The sequence below is a fragment of the Triturus cristatus genome, chromosome 4_2 (genome assembly GCF_964204655.1).
Source record: "Triturus cristatus chromosome 4_2, aTriCri1.1, whole genome shotgun sequence".
NCBI lineage: Eukaryota > Metazoa > Chordata > Amphibia > Caudata > Salamandridae > Triturus > Triturus cristatus.
The window spans coordinates 284150235-284168049 of record NC_140586.1 but is presented as its reverse complement, the minus strand read 5'-3'; the positions used below and the strand labels follow the sequence as shown (position 1 = coordinate 284168049).

The 17815-nt window shown below is 45.1% G+C and overlaps 1 protein-coding gene across 1 annotated transcript in view; it reads right to left on the bottom strand.

Annotated features, from left to right (window-relative positions):
• The window catches only part of EDEM3 (ER degradation enhancing alpha-mannosidase like protein 3), a 326937-nt gene that overhangs the window by 138590 nt on the left and 170532 nt on the right, over positions 1 to 17815 (bottom strand). The window contains exons 10-11 of the mRNA XM_085601522.1: positions 9831 to 9956; positions 8499 to 8582 (exon numbers count right to left, since the gene is read on the bottom strand). Of these exons, the coding sequence (XP_085457648.1) occupies positions 8499 to 8582; positions 9831 to 9956 (210 nt within the window). The remainder of the gene's footprint in view (positions 1 to 8498; positions 8583 to 9830; positions 9957 to 17815) is intronic.

Genomic DNA, 17815 nt, shown 5'->3' with positions numbered 1-17815 from the left:
TCGTTAGGGGAGGGCTCCGACGCCGGTGCCCGCCGCAACCTGCTCCATGTCCAACAGCAGCTGCACCAGCTGCTCACGGACAATGCCAAAGATACCTGGCTGGCAACTTAGCACAGGATAGATCAATGGGGCGATAAATCTAGTCAGATGCTCCACAGACTATGTCAAGCAAGGGTTTTCCCGACGCAATTCCCTTTATTGAGGTCTCCTGCCGGAGACATGGGCGCCTCCCCGGGGGCAGTGGTGCAGGCCTTTGCCGATTTCTATGCTGCCCTATACAGTGATTGTGAGGGACTCGCTGAACCGCTTATAGATGCTTTTCTTGTTGATATCCCTCCATAGGTCCTCTCTGATGAGCAGCGAGATGTTCTCGACAAGCTAATCTCTTTGGAGGAGCTGCAGGCGGCCCTCACCAATACACACCCGGACCGTGAACCGGGCCCCAACTGGTTGCCCTGCGATTTTTTTGCGCCCCCCCCATATGGGGACCGTCAGTCCCCACCTTCTTGGCGCATTGCACTAGGCGTTGGAGCAGGCGATCTTGCCCCCGGACTGGTGCCATGCCGAAATGGTTGTTTTTCTCAAACCGGGTCGCCCTCCGGAGGCCCCGGGTTCATACCGCACCATATCCCGATTAAACTTCGAGCCAAAATTACTGGGGAAGGTGTTAGCTGATCGCATCCGCACCTGCATTCTAGACCTAGTTCACCCAGACCAGTCTGGCTTTATGCCGCAACGCTCCACCAGGCATAACATACGGCGCACGCACAATGCTGTTGCCGAGGTCCACCGTCTGGGACGCCCTGTGGCTGTCCTGCTAGCTGACATCGACAAGGCGTTCGACTCCCTGAGTTGGACCTATCTTTTTAAACTTTTGGAAGCTGTCAACATGGGGCCCCGGTTATGTGCATATGTTAAATTGCTGTATACAGATCTTTCAGCCTCGATTCGTGTGGCCGGCTACCGTTCTCCCTCCTTACCCATCCGCAGTGGGACCAGACAGGGTTGCCCCCTCTCTCTGCTTCTTTTCGCTTTAGCGATAGAGCCACTGGCTGCGTGGGTATGCTTGGATGCAGTTTATCGGGGACTGGTCTGGTCGCCTGAGAGCTCGTACAGGATAGCACTCTATGCGGACGACGCGTTATTCTTCTTTTCCGACCCTTGGGTCACCGGACCGAGAGTGCTTCAGATCTTGCGGGTGTTAAGTGAAACAACAGGACTACATGTCAACCCGTCCAAGTCGATCCTTTTCCCCATATGCGGCGAACAGGGGAGTCAAACCTGGGCCTCGTAGCTGGTCATTGCGGACGAGGGGTTCAAATACCTCGGAGTCCATATCACTAGATGTCCCACTATGGCGTGGTCGCGCAACATAGCCCCCTTGCTTCCGGCGGTACGTGAGGAGACGACGGTATGGTCCCACCTTCCCTTATCCTTATACGGCCGGTCGCCCATATTCAAAATGGTGTCCCTGCCGCGCTTGCTTTATAAGCTGCAGAATTTCTCGTATCCTATCCCTCCGTCTCAGCTCTTAGTCATTAATGAATGGTGGTACAACCCTCAGACTGATCCGGCCTATGCGGTGGAGCGGCTCTTCCTGGCGGAACACCCACTATTGGATCTCTTATACAGTAACTCGTCCTTGGAGGCTCTTCCCCCGGCCTGCCGTACGGTAATCCAGATCTCGAGACGTGTATCCCGGTCCATGGGCTGGTGGGGTATGCTGACAGGCACGACTCCCCTTTGGCGGGGCAAGCACCTCCGGCCCATCTCCACTCTAACCGGGTTCCATAGATGGGATGATATAGGAATATCTACATTGGGTGATGTGATGCGCGGGCCCACGCTTAAATCCTTTCAGAGCTGCAGGAGGAGTTTGACCTACACAAGTGACAGTTCCACAAGTATCTTCAGCTCTGCCATGCCCTGTCCCCCCTGATAATGCACCTTACGTCCTTACCCGAATTCCACTCACTAGAGGGCAGACTGTTGATGGGGGATCTGGGAGGACACAAAATCCGCCAACTATAATAGACCCTGACAACACACTCCAAGACACACATACACCGCTCTAGGGCAGCGTGGGAAGCGGATTTACCAGCCCTCACTGACGATGACTGGACTGAGGCCCTTGCCAGCCCCAGGTATGCCGCCGTCTCCTCTAGGTACAGGTTGATTCAGTTCAAGTATCTTCACAGAGTATATTACACCCGCCTTTGCCTTTGGAAGATGGGGGCTATTCAGGCCCCTACCTGCCTCCGTTGTAATTCTGACGACGGGTCCTTCCTTCACACGGTCTCGAGCAGCACTGCACTACAACACTTCTGGTCGGGGTGCTGTCCTGTCTGGGGCGGGTGTTATGCTGGGACCTCCCGGAGGATCCTCGACTAATACTTCTTCATAGCACGGAAGACATCGGGGGAAAAGGATACAAGAGGCACCTTCTAATCCTCGGTCTCACCTTAGCCAAGTGCGACATTGCGCAGCATTGAAAGTCTTCCTCTCCCACCGGGGTGGCGGCTTGGAAAACAGCCCTAGATAAATGTAGGTCGGGTGAAGTGGCAGTGTTTCAGGCACGGGGTTGCCCGCAGAAACATGGGTAGATTTGGACCAAGTGGGCTAAATACCGGGGTATTGACTTATACATCCGTTCACAGTCAGCGAATCCAGACCTTATTGAAAGGCTAATCATCAATGACTCACCAATCTAATGTGTTCATTGGCTGTGGCAGTGGACATAGTTTTGTGATCGTGTATGTCTTTACTGTTCCATGTGGGAAGTGTGGTGCAGGGTTGGGAGGGAGGGGTGGGATATTGGATCGAATGTTTCGCAGATACTCTGGTGAGGTCCTCTTCGGTATCTTTTGTATCTACATTTCGTCATATGTCTATATACCGATTACTGGGGTTCGCCCACTGGGTGTTATAAACTCAATAAAATTTGTTGTTAAACAAAAAGAATCCTCTGAAGCTACCAAACTGACTTAAGTTATTGAAGGTCCGTTGGTGATCTATTGCTTGGCTGATAGCTGTAAACCTCCTGGAAGCAGAGAAGTCCAAAACTACCCTTGGAGACAATCATTCGGGCAAATGAAAAGTATTTTGCATAGTTCACTGGGAACAAATCTTGTACAGGGCTTTTAAAGTCAGCTAGAGTGGAGCACACATCCGCCAAGACAGCTGCTTGAAAGAGACTGTTAGATGTGTAGCACTGCACCTTCTACTAAAGCAGAAACGATGCTGTAGGGGCCAACATATCTTTCTGTAAACCAGAATGTCAACAAAGAAATCCAACAATGGAAGTCGCTATTTTCAGCTGCATAACTTGGGATAGAATTATCTTTTCAAACTTTTTCAGGAAAAGTATTGGATGAGATTGTAAAGATCCAGTACAGGGAGGCGCACCCACCCTTTTTCTTTACAAGGAAGAAGTGGGAGCAGTAGCTCTGTTCCTTTTCCACAACTGAATGCAAAAATAAAAGCACCTCCACCTCCTGAAAAAGTTCAGAGGATGCTTAATGCTGCAGAAGTGGCCCGTGGTAGCTGCAGAGCACAGCCTGTCACTACCACAGAAAGGAACCATGCAAATTAACTTATGTATATATATATATATATGGGTGGTGGCAGAGGGAAAGCCTCTTAGAGAGAAAAAAACTCCAAGCCTTGAAATACTAAAAGGCCTTAGTTGATTGAAAAAAGTTGATGTGGCTGGCACGGCTTAGATGGCACTCAGTGTTTTGACCATGACCGTCACAGTATCTACGGTACGGATGGCTGTGCCAATGAGGTGCCATCAGTTTCTCATCTGCAGCTTCTTTGCCCAAGTTTGAGCAAGTTTCTAAAGCACAGTCCATAAGCAAAGAAGCATGGCGGCGTCGGCGTCGCAGCCATCATTAATAAATAACTGACCTTCTCCGCTCTCACCCCACTCAACCTACAAGACACTGACAATACCGTGCTCAAATTTGAATCAGTCTGCCCCAATCATCTGTATACTTATTTACAGACCCCCCCCAACACATGCCCCTGTTCCCCCAAGCCATGAGAGAACAATTAGCACCCCGAGTGACCGAACACACGAGAATCCTGCTGATAGGAGATTTCAACTATTGGGCTGGTGACCCCCCAAGGAGGTGCACACTCACGTGAATTGACCGAATCACTCGAATTCCTGAACTTCACCCAACAGATCTCTTCCCCCACACACATCAAAGGTCACACCCTTGACCAACTATGGGTGTCCAATCTGTCAGTCTCAGCCCTGTCCGTACAGCCTAGCATTTGGTAGACCATCATTTAATAAAACTCATCATAAAACTCCCTAACTTCGGGGGAAAAAAACCTAAAAAACAGCATTGCAAGAAAATGGAACACCATCAATAGTGATGAGTTCATTAACACACTAAGCAGCACCGCACCCCCCCCCCCCCGAAACAAGACATCAATCACTACGAGGAATCTTTCTCAAACTGGCTCTTAGCAGCCAGTAACGCGCACGCCCCACCCAGACAAATCAGAATCATCCGTCGGCATGATGCTCAGAGATGGTTCTCACCTGAACTGAAATCCCTTAAACGCGCCCTGCGCCAATCAGAGAGAAAATGGAGACAGAACTACTCATCAGAAGGGAAAGACAACTACGTCAGAGCCATGAAGGAATATAAAAAAGCCATTGTTACTGCAAAGGCTACCTACTTTTCCTCACGTATCCTTAACTCTAAAAATCAGGCCAAAGAAATGTTCTCTATTGTAGATGAGCTGTCGAACCCAGAAAGAGTATTAAATAAACCTAAACCCTCTCAAGCCTTCTGCAATTCCCTGAACTCCTACTTCATTGACAAAATTAACACCATCAAAGCAAGCATCCCCCCACGTCACCACACAACACTGCCCCGTCCACCCTCAGGAACCCCCACCCAACAGACTCATTCACCCCCATCGACACAGAGACTTTTTACCAACTATTGGCCAAGGTTAGATCTGGCTCCCCTCGGGACCACTGCCCCCCTCATGTTCTGCAAACAGCATTCACGGATCTTCCAGACCCAGCTCTGGCCCTTCTCAACCACTCTCTGGTGCAAGGCTGCGTACCCAAAGCCTTTAAGGAAGCCATTGTAGTTCCCCCTCCTCAAAAAACCAGGTGCAGACCCACTATCACCAGCCAACTACCGGCCCATCTCTCTGCTCCCTTATACAGCCAAGCGGTTGGTGGATCATGTGGCCAGCTGCCTTTCTAATTTCCTGGAACAGACAGGATTCCTCGACCCTAGTCAAGCTGGCTTTCGACCTGCACACTCCACTGAATCTGTGATCTTAGCTGTACTTGACTCCTTACGTGAGAAAGCAGATACAGGCACGCCACAGGCCCTGGTACTGCTGGACCTTTCGGTGGCCTTCGATACGGTCGATCACGTAATCCTCACCGAAAGGGTTGAAGAGGCAGGTATCAGGGGCAGAGCTCTCTGCTGGATCAAATCCTTTTTAAACAACCACTCCCAGGCAGTCCACTCCGGCTCGTTCACCGCCCCCAAGCTAACAACAACATGTGCACAGGGCTCGTCCATTTCCCCCCTCCTGTTCCACATCGACAACTCCCCCCAGTCTATTGTGGATTTCAAAGACACCATGACTTTCATTCGCCAATGGATGGGTCACAATCAGTTAAAACTAAACCCTAGCAAAACCAAACTAATACTGATAGGTGCCGCACAAAATAACTGGGGCCTTCACTACTGTCCTAACAACCTTGGCCCCCCACCCTCTCCCGCAAACTCAGTAAAGAGCCTTGGGGTCACCATAAGCAACGATCTGTCCCTCAAAGCACACATAAGCACCGTGATCTCCACCTGCTTCCTGCAACTACGCAAAATAAGTAAAATAAGCAGGCTTTTATCCCAAACTGCACTAATCCAGGTCGTGATAGCCTTGGTTTTATCCCGGCTTGACTACGCAAACGCTACCTTCCTGGGACTTCCAATTGGACTTACAAAAAGACTACAACTAGTTCAAAATCAAGCGGCAAGACTAATCTACAAACAACCCAGATGGCAACACGCCTCCCCTCTCCTAAAAAAACTACACTGGCGACCTATTTCCCAACGCTGCCCCTTCAAAATTGCCTGCATGGTGTATAAATCCCTAAATAATCATAGCCCCAAATTTATTGCGGACCGCATCTCCCGATATACACCTTCTTGCAATCTCTGCTCAGCCCATCTTCATCTTCTCGCAGTACCCACCTTCAAACTGAAGCGGCAAGGGGGCTGCAGGTTTGCGACCCTTGCACCTCGACTAAGGAACTCCATCCCATTGGAAATCAGATTAAGCACAAACCTGATCAAATTCAGAAAACTTCTCAAAACGTGGCTTTTCTCATGCGCCTATAATTAGTCTGTCCGGACTGCGATACTCTGCCTCATCAGCGCCAAGAAACCAACCGGTGAACTACCACTCTACAAATCACTTTTAACATAACATGCATAGCGATTGTACCCATGCATAAGACTGAGATCGGAGCTGGCCATGATGGCACTGGCCAGTTGCAGACAGACCACCCACCTGGAAGAATTTGTTCAATGATCCTTAAGACATTTTGCTTCCTTGTCCATTGGGAAGACTGCTGCTTTCACCTCCAGGGATGCTGACATCACCAGCACAGATTCTTCTGGGGAAATACCCAGACATAAAGACCATAAAGTCCTTGGGAGGCCGATACTTGGTGTTCAGTGCTTTGGAAATGGCAGGGTTTGATAAAGGCTTCTTCCATACCTCCAGGACTTGTTTGAGGACTTGGGAGTCCATGTGCAGGGATGGTCTTCGAAAGGGTCCAATTGCAGGCACCACGGCATAAATGCACTAATATTTAGGCAAAGGTGTTGGTAACATAATAGACAGCAAAGAGGTCTGGCAATCAGCTTGAAGAGGGAATCGTCCAGCACAAAAGAATAAGCAGGAGCGACTAAGTTCTAGGCAGGTGTCTAGATCGGAACTTGAAGTCCTCGTTACTCATAGGGTTCACCAAACATTGAACCTACCCCAGGGAAGCCTGGAGATGCACAACAGTCAGCAGAAGCTTGGTTGGGACAAGTAAATTGTGGTGGTCTCTCTACCTTTCAATTTGAAATGGAGAATCCACAACGGAGTCTTAGAAAAGGATAGAGGGCAGCATATTGGGGAGGGTCGTGAAATCTCACCCAGCAGCTCCTGATTCAAAGGATCAGAGAATTTGATGTTTTCCTCCATACAGTCCTCAACCCCCTAATGAAAGAAAAGCACTCACCAGGCTGATCACCTGAAAGTCCAAACTCTGCATAATAGATTACAGGTACAATCATAGGAATCTGAAAAGGGATGTATGCCAGACAGACTGTGAAAGAGACCATCCAAGGGAAGATTTGCAATCAACTTCGCAGTTCAAGTCTCCAGAGTCAGTAGAGCAGCTGGAGACTATGGTGAAAGACCCACAGCCAGGAAGCGACATGGACTTTATATTTCAGTGCACCAGCAGCTGGTCATCTCTGTGCCAAGATGAAGGGCTGGGCTGAACTCAATAGTACAATGGTGTAATCAAAGCAGGGAACCTGGGATGCCAAGGGGAAACTTCAGATTCTATAAATGTTATAGCCTGTGTACTGTAACAACATGCTTCAACTATAATATGTCCTGCGTAGATAACCTAAACTCCTGGTGCTATCAATCCTAGCAATGACTTGCATCACTTGTGTAGGGCAAGAGAGTGTCCATCTTCAGGTGAGGAAGTCCCTCATTGGGATGCCATGCTGCTTCACAGCCAGAAAGACCACCTGCCCAGTGGCCAGAATTAATCACTACCATCTGATTCCTCATTACGGAGATGAAATCCAATGGCTTTCAGGATCCATGCAACTTTGCTCCGACTGTATGCCCGACTGTCATGAAGGGAACTTATTCCAAAGGAAGCACAGAGAGTACAGTCATGAACTGGATGTCTGCTGCATTGACACAGGACGCAGAGGTTATGCAGGTTAGAGGCTTCAGAACATTAATGGCATGACATGCATGTTTTAAAGCTACAATATTACAGCATGTGCTATCTGATCTCAAGGTAGGTGTTGGAAGGGGAAAAACAAAAAAACTCCTAGACAAAATGTAAACAATGAAAGAAATAGGTTCTCAACTCTAAGGGAACTGGCAGTGTATATAAAGTTAACAGGCATACATGCTGCAGGCATACAAAAACGTCCTACTGAACAGTTTCAAGACCCATGCTCTTGATGGCAGGGATCCTCTTCTAGTTGAGCATATGGAAACAGCCAGAACGTAAGACTATGTAAATTAAATGAATGAAGTAAAACTTTGAGTAAATGACAACTTAGGGACATTTTTTTTTCCAAGTGGAGTTCTCAGCTTTCTAAATAGTACATTAATGTCACTCAGCTGATTAACATAATTACATCTTTAGTTGAAGTATATACAAATATGTAAAAAAAACAAAAAACAACAACACTACATAGCCTTACCTCTGGAAGGAAATTATGCTTTTTTATCACCTGGTATAACATCTCATGCGTTTCTATAGCAGGCCGAATGTCACCCTTCAACACCTAACAAAGCAAAAAAATAACAATGAGGCACATTTTTGGGGGGTATTTGTTTGGACTCTATGTTTAGTGAGTAATGCCATTATGCATTATCATGTTTTAGACAGGTAGTTTCATGACATATTAGTGCAGAGTAGAAACATTTATGCTGGAGGAGGCCGGTAGCTGGTTTGTAGAACTGTTAAAAGAATCCCGTGGTGGTGGTCCATTGGTTTCTCCACCACTAATGTAGCTGAATATCAAATGATAGTCAATATTACTGGTCCTTGAATTGGAGACCAGTGAAGCGGACAGTGTCCAGAGTGCCAAATCGCAAGGTTGTCAGTTTAAATGATTTTTATTACCTTAACAAATCTAGATTACAATAAAGCAAGAAGAGTAGCACACTCTGGTGAAAAACTCAATTGTTTGTTTGCTAGTAACCTCACATCGGAAGGCAATTTTGTATTAATCGCCAAAAACATTTAACCAGTTAATAAAAAGTTAAGCAAACCCAAGCAGTAACATACTTTCTCTAATATTGGATTTCAATTACATTTTACAGTCCTCTCAGGTTGTAAAGAGCATGGCAGGATTAATTACCGATAAAGCATTGCATTTAGAGAAGAAAATATACAAATGGGTAGCTGCTGCACTTTGTCATCAGATGTCTCAAGGAACCAAGTCAAACTTAAAAGTATATGCTTCCAGCCATTTTGGTTCCCCTATCCTAATTTGTGGGAGAACTCACTCACCATTTTTAGGTGGATTATGCCCACACAGAGAGGAGCAGCCCCCATTCAGCCACAGAGTCCAGTGGTGTCTCTAAAAAGAACTGAACGCTTCTGCTCACATCTGATTAAAAACGGGACATCTATGTGGAAATCGACTAAGTACTGATCTACAGAAGCAAATCCAATACCAGAGAAGCAAAACAGCAGTCAAATAGTATTAGATTAATACGTGAATTTAGTGGCATAACCACCCTTTTCGAACAAGGCCTAAGAAATAAAATTATATGGAAATTATATCAGCAGGAATTGCACCTTTAACCCATATTATGTTTCCAATACAGAAAAATGTTAATGGTCCATCAAAGCTTGATGCTTAAAACGTGAAATGTTCTAGTGTCATTACATGCATTGGTAAAGATTTTTGAAAGAGTTGGGAAAGATACTGAAAATGAGCAAGATAATTTTCTTTTGACCAATTCATTAAAATTACAAGGCTAAAGAACTGTCTACTACAAGTCTTCAACAATCGAAAGCTTACCTGCAGTCCAGGGAAAAATGCAAGCAGAGAATCCATCCATGTTCGGGCAGTCAGCAGAGGTTTATGAATGTGCACATCAAGGAGGAGGGGCGGTTGACTGATATATCTCATGATGGCATCATAGTGCTAAAAAACGATAATTATATTCAATTGACCAGGATAAACTCATTTTCACAATAGAATAATACATTTATATTGCATTGTCTGTCTGATTTTCTAAGAAAATATCTTTAATTTCAACTTCGATAATATGAACTTTTGTGTTAAACAATAAAGAATTTACTATTCCTGAAGGATAAGCACATCTGTTTCATGAAACCCACAACGGCACAGGGCAAGGTTTCACCATACAGTCACATTGCTCTCTTCAAGGAGTCCTCTCACGATATAAAAAATATTTCAGACCATTATAATCAATTGGTCTGCTTTATAAAACTTAAAATAATAGTCATAATTTTAGTGACTTTGGGTATAAGATGCTTACTAAATCCTCTGAATATGCAACAGAATTTAAAGAGGCAGATCCACCCATAATTTCAAAACAATCTAACTCACTCCCACAAAAAATAATGGTCGTTCAACATAAAATTATTACTACAGAACTGACAACATCCAACATGCCTTTATTTTTGACACCATCACTGACTTTAATCTGTACTTCCTTCACCACATCTAATTCTGGCTTAATAGCGTTCACATTCTCCCATCAACATTCTATTACCCTTGGATACACCATCAGTTTATACAGTAAAAATGCGCTGGAGCCAGAACAGCACTACTACCCCAGCACTGTTTCGCTAACTATTCAAAACTCTACAAATGGCCTCAAACTCCTCTCTGAAGCACCTGACTGCATATCAGCTACCATCAAAGAATGAACAAAATCTCCATGAATTAATTCACTGAAAACATCACTTCGGACCAAAGCTAGTCCTCTAATAACTATCCTGTGATTTCAAACTTCAAGGTTTACACGCATTCCATCAAAGTTAATTGTGAAAGATCATTCACTGCATATCTTAAAGTACATCTTAAAACACACTAGCTAAATAAATAAAACAGGTAAATGCCAAGAATCTGACAAACAGCAAAGTGAATTTTATTTCTAAAAACTATGGTCATGAACAAAACAAAAGACTTTAAAACTGATTTAACTAAAACTCTGCAACCAAAGTCTTTCTGCTAAATGTTGTGCCAATGAAAAGATCTTCAAATACTTCTGAGAGAATGAAGGACAAATCTCCAAGGACTTTGTCTCAAACGTGACCAGGAAAAAATATAAGCTCAAATGAAAGCCTAAACTTGACACGCACAAGACTCCTAATAAACCCAAGGAACTTTGCTAGTTTGTGAAAATCAATTCAACACAATCTCAAGGCCTCCAGAAAGAGGCCCTGTGTACCTAATGCTTCCTGTGTTGCAGTAGCACATGGTGGTCATGTTTTCCATCACCACCTGGACCGACCTGCTCTTGATGGGAGGCAAACAGGCTCTGAGAGCCAGTGGAATGGCATGCAGCTCCAGTAGAGTTATCTGGTGGTGTGGCTCCATCAGATATCAAAGGCCTCTGGGCTCCCTATCCCTAAGTTGATTTCCTCAAACGAGAGAAGGTGCAGGAAGTAAGAAGAACGATCTGGCCACTGTCATATTAGCGTATAGCATCTACAATTGTAGGTGAAAGCTGCCTCAGAGACACAGATCTTGTCTGAGGGGCCTCCCCTATGTTAGGTGCAGTGCAGGGCCTTCATGTGCCATCGAGTGTTGGATACCAGCAGGATACAAGACACCAACAGTCCCAGGAAACTCTGAGCTATCAAGACTGAAAACGTAGCTTTTGTCCGAAACATCACAATCGTATCCTGAATGTCCTGGACTTCCTGCCGAGGCGGATATGTAATCAAAGCGAATATGTCCAAGGCGGCTCCTGCAAAGGGCCGGTTGAAGCCTGTTGTCTGTCAAAGTTGAAGGTGAGACGGACACTTTGCTGAAAAACTTCAAGGATGGAACACAATGGCACTGATTTCTGCAGGTTGTTCAAGAATAGCTGATGCGAGTATTCTGTAAACAGCCAGTCACTGTTTATGGGAATACATGTCCGATACAACCAACATGATCTTTGCAAAGCACCAAGGTGACAATGTAAGTCTGAAGTGCATAACTAAACTGAAAGAAAGAAGGCTGATCCTATCATGGAGCAAAGATGCTACCTCTGGGACTACAGGACTGGTACATGAAAGTAAGGGTCCTGCAGCTCCAAGGACTCCATCCAAACTTTGTGGTCCAAGGCCAGCAGAGCTTGCACCAAGGTCATCATCTTGACTTTCTCCATCATCCTGACTTTCTCCTTTTTCATTAAATATCAGAACTCTGAGGTCTACAATCGACCGCAAGCTTTTATTTTTCTTGAAACTGAGCTCCACCATTGGCTTGATATGCCCCCTAGCAAGCAAAATCCATGGTTATTTGGTAACAATACTGGTGTAGTCCCCTGATATAGGCATGCAAACTGGGTGTCCATAAAGGAAAGGTAATACTGAACTTGGACAACCTAGAGAGCCCATAGATCTGAAATAATTGAGTGCCAGTAGGGTAGGCACTGTTGTATTTGGGTACCCACCCCAGATGCCCACTGATGGCTAAACTTACAAGATTTAAAAAGGTTGCCTGGTGACAAAGAAGAAAATAATGTATGCCCTTGTCACTTGTTCCATTAAAAGTATGCCCTAACTGCAGCATAGGCTGGGATATCAGGTGCTGGCAAAAGGCAGGGCCATTAGCGTCACCTCCGAACCTCCTGTCCCGCTTTTGGAAGTGGCCAACTGGGGATAGCAATTCCAAGGATGAAGGCGTAGCCTTGTTTTCAAATGATGTATCTGTATTCTCTCCCAAAAGTCTGGCCCCATGAACGGACATATCCATCACTGATGACTGGACGCCCCTGGAGAATCCGGTAGAGTGTATCGTGGCACTTAATCAGATAATGACACTGGTGCCCACTGTATGAACAACAGAGTCTGTTGTGTCCAGACCAGAATGTAAAATCTACTTTGCTGCGCCTGTTTGTACGAAGGCATTAAATAGATATGAACCAGCAGTAAAGGAAAAACCTCACCTGCCATGTCCCAGAGGGTGTGACTGTATTGGCCCAATAGCGGAGTTCCAGACTATCCTAAGAAAAATCTTCCCTGCCCATCGGATCAATTTCTTGGATTTGCTGTCTGGAGGAGCTGCAGGAAAGTAGTTATAGTTAACCCAGGAAGTAAAGGCCTGTACCACAAGGCTCTTTAGAATAGGATGCTGGGTTAAGAACTTAGGTTTACGAGCTGCTGTTCTACGATGCATAGAAATCCGGCAATTCACTGCCAGTGCAGAAAATTGTTTGACCATGCTGGCTATCAGTTACACCAAAGCCTTATTAAATATCAACAGAGGTTCTGAAGTGAAAGTTTCAGGCTGCTGGATCTCAGAAAGACGGCAAACCATTGTCTCTTCAGTTGGGATGGGCAGCTCTAGTACTCTTAACCAAACTATGAAAGAGATTTATTATTTGGCTGGGGGCCAATAGGAGACCCAAGGACAGGTTCTGGAGATGTATGTTGGCCACTAGCATTTTGCAAAAAATATAAAGCAGTATCAGTATGAGAGTACAAGTTATCTGCCTCCTCATCATCATCCTCATCTGGGGCAGTCTGAACCATTTATGACATCAGAGCCAGGCCGAAAAATAGCTGTCATAATTTAGAAATATTGCTGCCTAGAAAGATGAACCAGAGCGGTGTCTTCCTTCACAACTGGTATGGCTTTCTTATGGTACATCATGACAAGGCAAATTCTAGCTGACGACTGAGCCAAATCAGAGCTGTATTTCATGGAGTTCACGGCAAGGCATGTAGTATATTGGTAGACACATAGATCAGTGCCGATGGTGGAATGAGCTGATTTTGCCTAGGGTCACTTGGCACTTGGGAGGGTCCATGGATGGACATTTAACTGGGGATCTGCTAAGTCAATGGAGCCAGACAGCATAACAGAGGATCAAAATCTATATAAATATCTGTGGCAAGGTGTCGATTTACAGGGGAGTGGCCGATGGCTTGGAAATCTATGGGCACATCAGCTTCAGGTTTGACACCGAGTCTTAAGAGGATGGTGAAGCCAGTGTCTTGTTTCTGGAACACCAACTGCAAGACCTATCCCGAGATCGGGAGAGTGTGGGCATCGAAGGTTCTGGTTTACTCTTCTTATGCTTCTATTTCTACTTGTCCCTCAACTCAGCCATCAGCTTATGTGATGAAGATGATGTGAACCGAGATAAGTCTTGTTACCTCAATTATGTTTGATCCAGCTTCTCGTGCCCCGAGAGGTAGAATTTTCCTTAACAAGCCCCGATTGTTTTGAGATGCATCAGGAAACATTTATCACAGGGCTTGGGAGTCCTGTTTGGTGTTAAGGCATCGCAAGCAAACTTTTTGTGGATCAATAACCAGCATCTGCTTCCAGCATGCACAAAATGGCTTGAAGCCTGTCATCTATAGGGGTCCCATCCCTGCACAGTACCGAAATAAATGGTCAAAGCAAAAAGTCTTCAGCAAAGTACAGAAATCGAATTAAGTGGATGTCTGGATCTACATAGAAGGGTCCAGAAAAAGAGGAACTGACATCAATGAGCGGGGTTGTAATCATATCCAGGGGCGAGAGTTGGCCACAACGTAGGCCAATGGTGCCACTTGTGAAGAGGCACAGGAGCTTTTGTAAGCATTTCTGGGTACAGTCTGGCACCTGGCGATGTTCACAAGGTGCTCTTAGGAGCATCCGCAAGAAGGTTTTGAACTAAATAAAATTTTCCGTTGTTTTTACAAGCAGCCACTGTAAAGCATGTACTCGAGTATTTATCAAAATAAGCCCATGTCTACATTTGTGAAAAGAAAAATCACTTGGGAATGCAGAGTTTAAGTAAGTAGCATAAAGTATGCTTGAGGTTATAAAACGACTCCCACATGATAGGTTTATGCAGCAGTATAATGTATGGGAGAGCATGCTTATTTGCATTTTTAAAAACAGGAGTGCAGATTTAAACTAAGAATAAGTAACACCTAGGATCAAGTATACATCCAGGGATTCATAAAGGCAATACTATTGAGAGGTTTGGGAGGGGGGTGTTGGGGGGGAAACTATGAGAAGAAAGAAGAGAACTGGTATTGAAGATGGCAAATGGCCTAGAAATCAGATGCTTTTATTTTAGTTTAGTGTAATAAGGAGAGTGAAACACAGGCTTTTCTGAACAATAGGAGAACTGATTGGGTGACCTGCTCTCCAAGACAGTGGGAAAATAGAGGAGGTGGGATGTTTTGCATTAAAAAAAGATGCACTTCCAGTTCCATATGTTGCTTTCTGTTTCTGGAATGGAAAGCACTAGACAGAAACAAGGGATACTGTGAAAATAGAACGATTTCAACATTTTATCATCAGCATATCTTTTCCAGATACAAGGTTAAAGGAACAGAGAAAGCCATGCACACCCTACTTTTCTGAGCAATATTTATTCAATGCTATAATCCGACTGTCTATAGGAGGGATCTTCAACAAGGAGCCTGTGAGTTACCGGAAGCTCACAAAATATCTATTAAAAATCACACAGAGGTGGAGCACATTCAGACATATGATCCACTCATTCAGTTCATCACCCTGGTGGTGACAGCTAGCTAAACCAATGCAGGGTGATTAATTGCCAGAATGAAAAGCTGAACAGAGATTTGCCCTGTTGCGGGCTCCTGTGCCATAATACGTCACACTGTGTGTAAAGACAGGACCTGGAAAAAAGAGTAGATGTAGAACTACTCTAGCATTCTAGGATTGTACTGCCCTATGGTCTAGATGCTTATTGACTGCCCCTGTTGAAGCCAAGAGGACCACTGCGAAAGATGTTTGTCCTGTGTCAAAAATGCAGCAATGTGCAACTTTTTGCTATCATTTTGAAGATTCAAGACAGTGAAATGAATTGACTCTACCTCCATGGCAGCATGTTAAACATACAGCAGTGGCCAGCGTCTTTTTTTTATACATGTTAAAAATGGCCACCATTATGCCAAAAGGTGGCCCTGTTATGCCAAAGTATACCCAGATCATAAATGCCCACCGTTATTCTGTACGCCTTTTAACCTAGAATAACTAAAATTTGCGAAGAACAGTTCGCATTAAACCAGGACCCCAATTATGCAGAGTTGGCGCCATTATGTGAAGAACTGCCACTATTGTGCCAGATAGGAGTACTATGTGCTGGGACGGGACAGAGGCCACTGGTGGTCTCAAAAGTAAGGTATTTTGACCAGGCAGTGTTGCACACTTGTGCCTTAAAGAAGCCTAGATGCTTCGACTACCAGAATGCACAATACTGACAGTTGTCTCTCAGAGCTAGTTCTTTATAAAGGAGTAGAGTCTAACTAATACTGTTGCCATTCATCCCGATGCCTGAAAAGAGCCGGGTAGGAGGGAAGGCTGTTTTTTAAATTCAGTAATCACTACTATACAGAACCAAGACGACAGCAAAGTAATCAAATCTTCTGCATCGCAGGCTCTTCAGTGATAGTCATAACTTAGAAAAGAATAGAAAAAGCATTTCCCTGAAAGAAAAATATAAGATAAAAGATAAAGCCAAGCAACAAAGGCCATAAGCAAACAAATTCTTGAGGCTAATATGACCAACAATGGAGTTGGTCCATGAATCCAATTAGGTCAGGGAAAATATTGGACTGATTACGGAACAGAGGTTTTACCAATTTCAGCTCATTAAATGTTCATAGCCCAGTTTGTAGTGGCTGCTTCCCCTCTAAAGGAATGCAAGAAGGGTGATAGTTTGATTGATATGTAACTCCAAGACTATTGTCTGTACACAAGAGTGAGCTGTCATAAGTACTCTAATTGAATACAAAACCATGTAAGGCTCAATAGCAAAAAGAGATTGTTTCAACTAGAAAATTCTCTTTCCAAGAAAGATGCAGTAATTAAGCATTGCGAATGGGTTCTATTGGAGGGTCAATTAATTTATAAAGTACTAAACTTACTTGCAAAAGAGTAGGAGGTGCTTTTATTGAGGTTGATGAAACTTCTTAAATTCTTTGCAAAAGTTTCAAACCAATGATAGTTTGCACAATGAAATCTATGTGTCAGGTTGTTTCTGTTTGTTATTAAAGCAGTGAGGTGAACTTTATTAGAAACAGTCCTTCAGCCTTGAGTGGAAGGCATGGCAAATTCACTACTTATTGACATCCAACGGGATTTACACTTTGTCTTCCACATCCTATGCAAAATCTCTTGTATTTGAGAGAGCAAGGTGTTCTAATCAAAGGTCTTTTTGTTCGCTTTGGTCTTTTTATTTCAAATGTCCATATTGTCTGACCTCAGCAGCCATGCTGCCAAATTCAAAGATGTTAGATTTGGATAGCATATCTCACCTTGCTGCATTTTCTTGCAGGATCACCTCTTGTATGGGGACAGATACATTTGGAGATGGTCTATGGACCCACATTGCCTCAGCCATTCTGGGTCAACAAGTATCAAAAATGCTGGGGCGTGGCCAAGCCGAGCACTAAGATGGCCGCCTAATCTATCGGCTCCGCCGACTAAGCTTTAAATCCGTCCAAAATATCAGATTCTCAATCCCCAAATTGCAGCCAAACTGCCAAAATCATTCAACGTAAGGGCTGAGCACCTGATCGATGCCAGTTGTGGTCCAGACGGGGCTGCGGAGCCTCGGCGCCATGACCTGCAACATCGGGCCGGACGGGGCCGTGTGAGCAGCGGTGCAGCGGGCTGAGAGCACGGTTGTAGGTGGAATCCTTTGGCGCCACTGGAGGGCGGGGAACCAGCAGGAGTATCCCCACTGAGACCGGCGGGTGGACCCGTACCGCTGCTGCTGCTGCTCACAGTGACTCTCGCAGGACAGCGTGTGTGCCGCTGGGGACCCGGTGCTGCGGCGATCAGAAGAC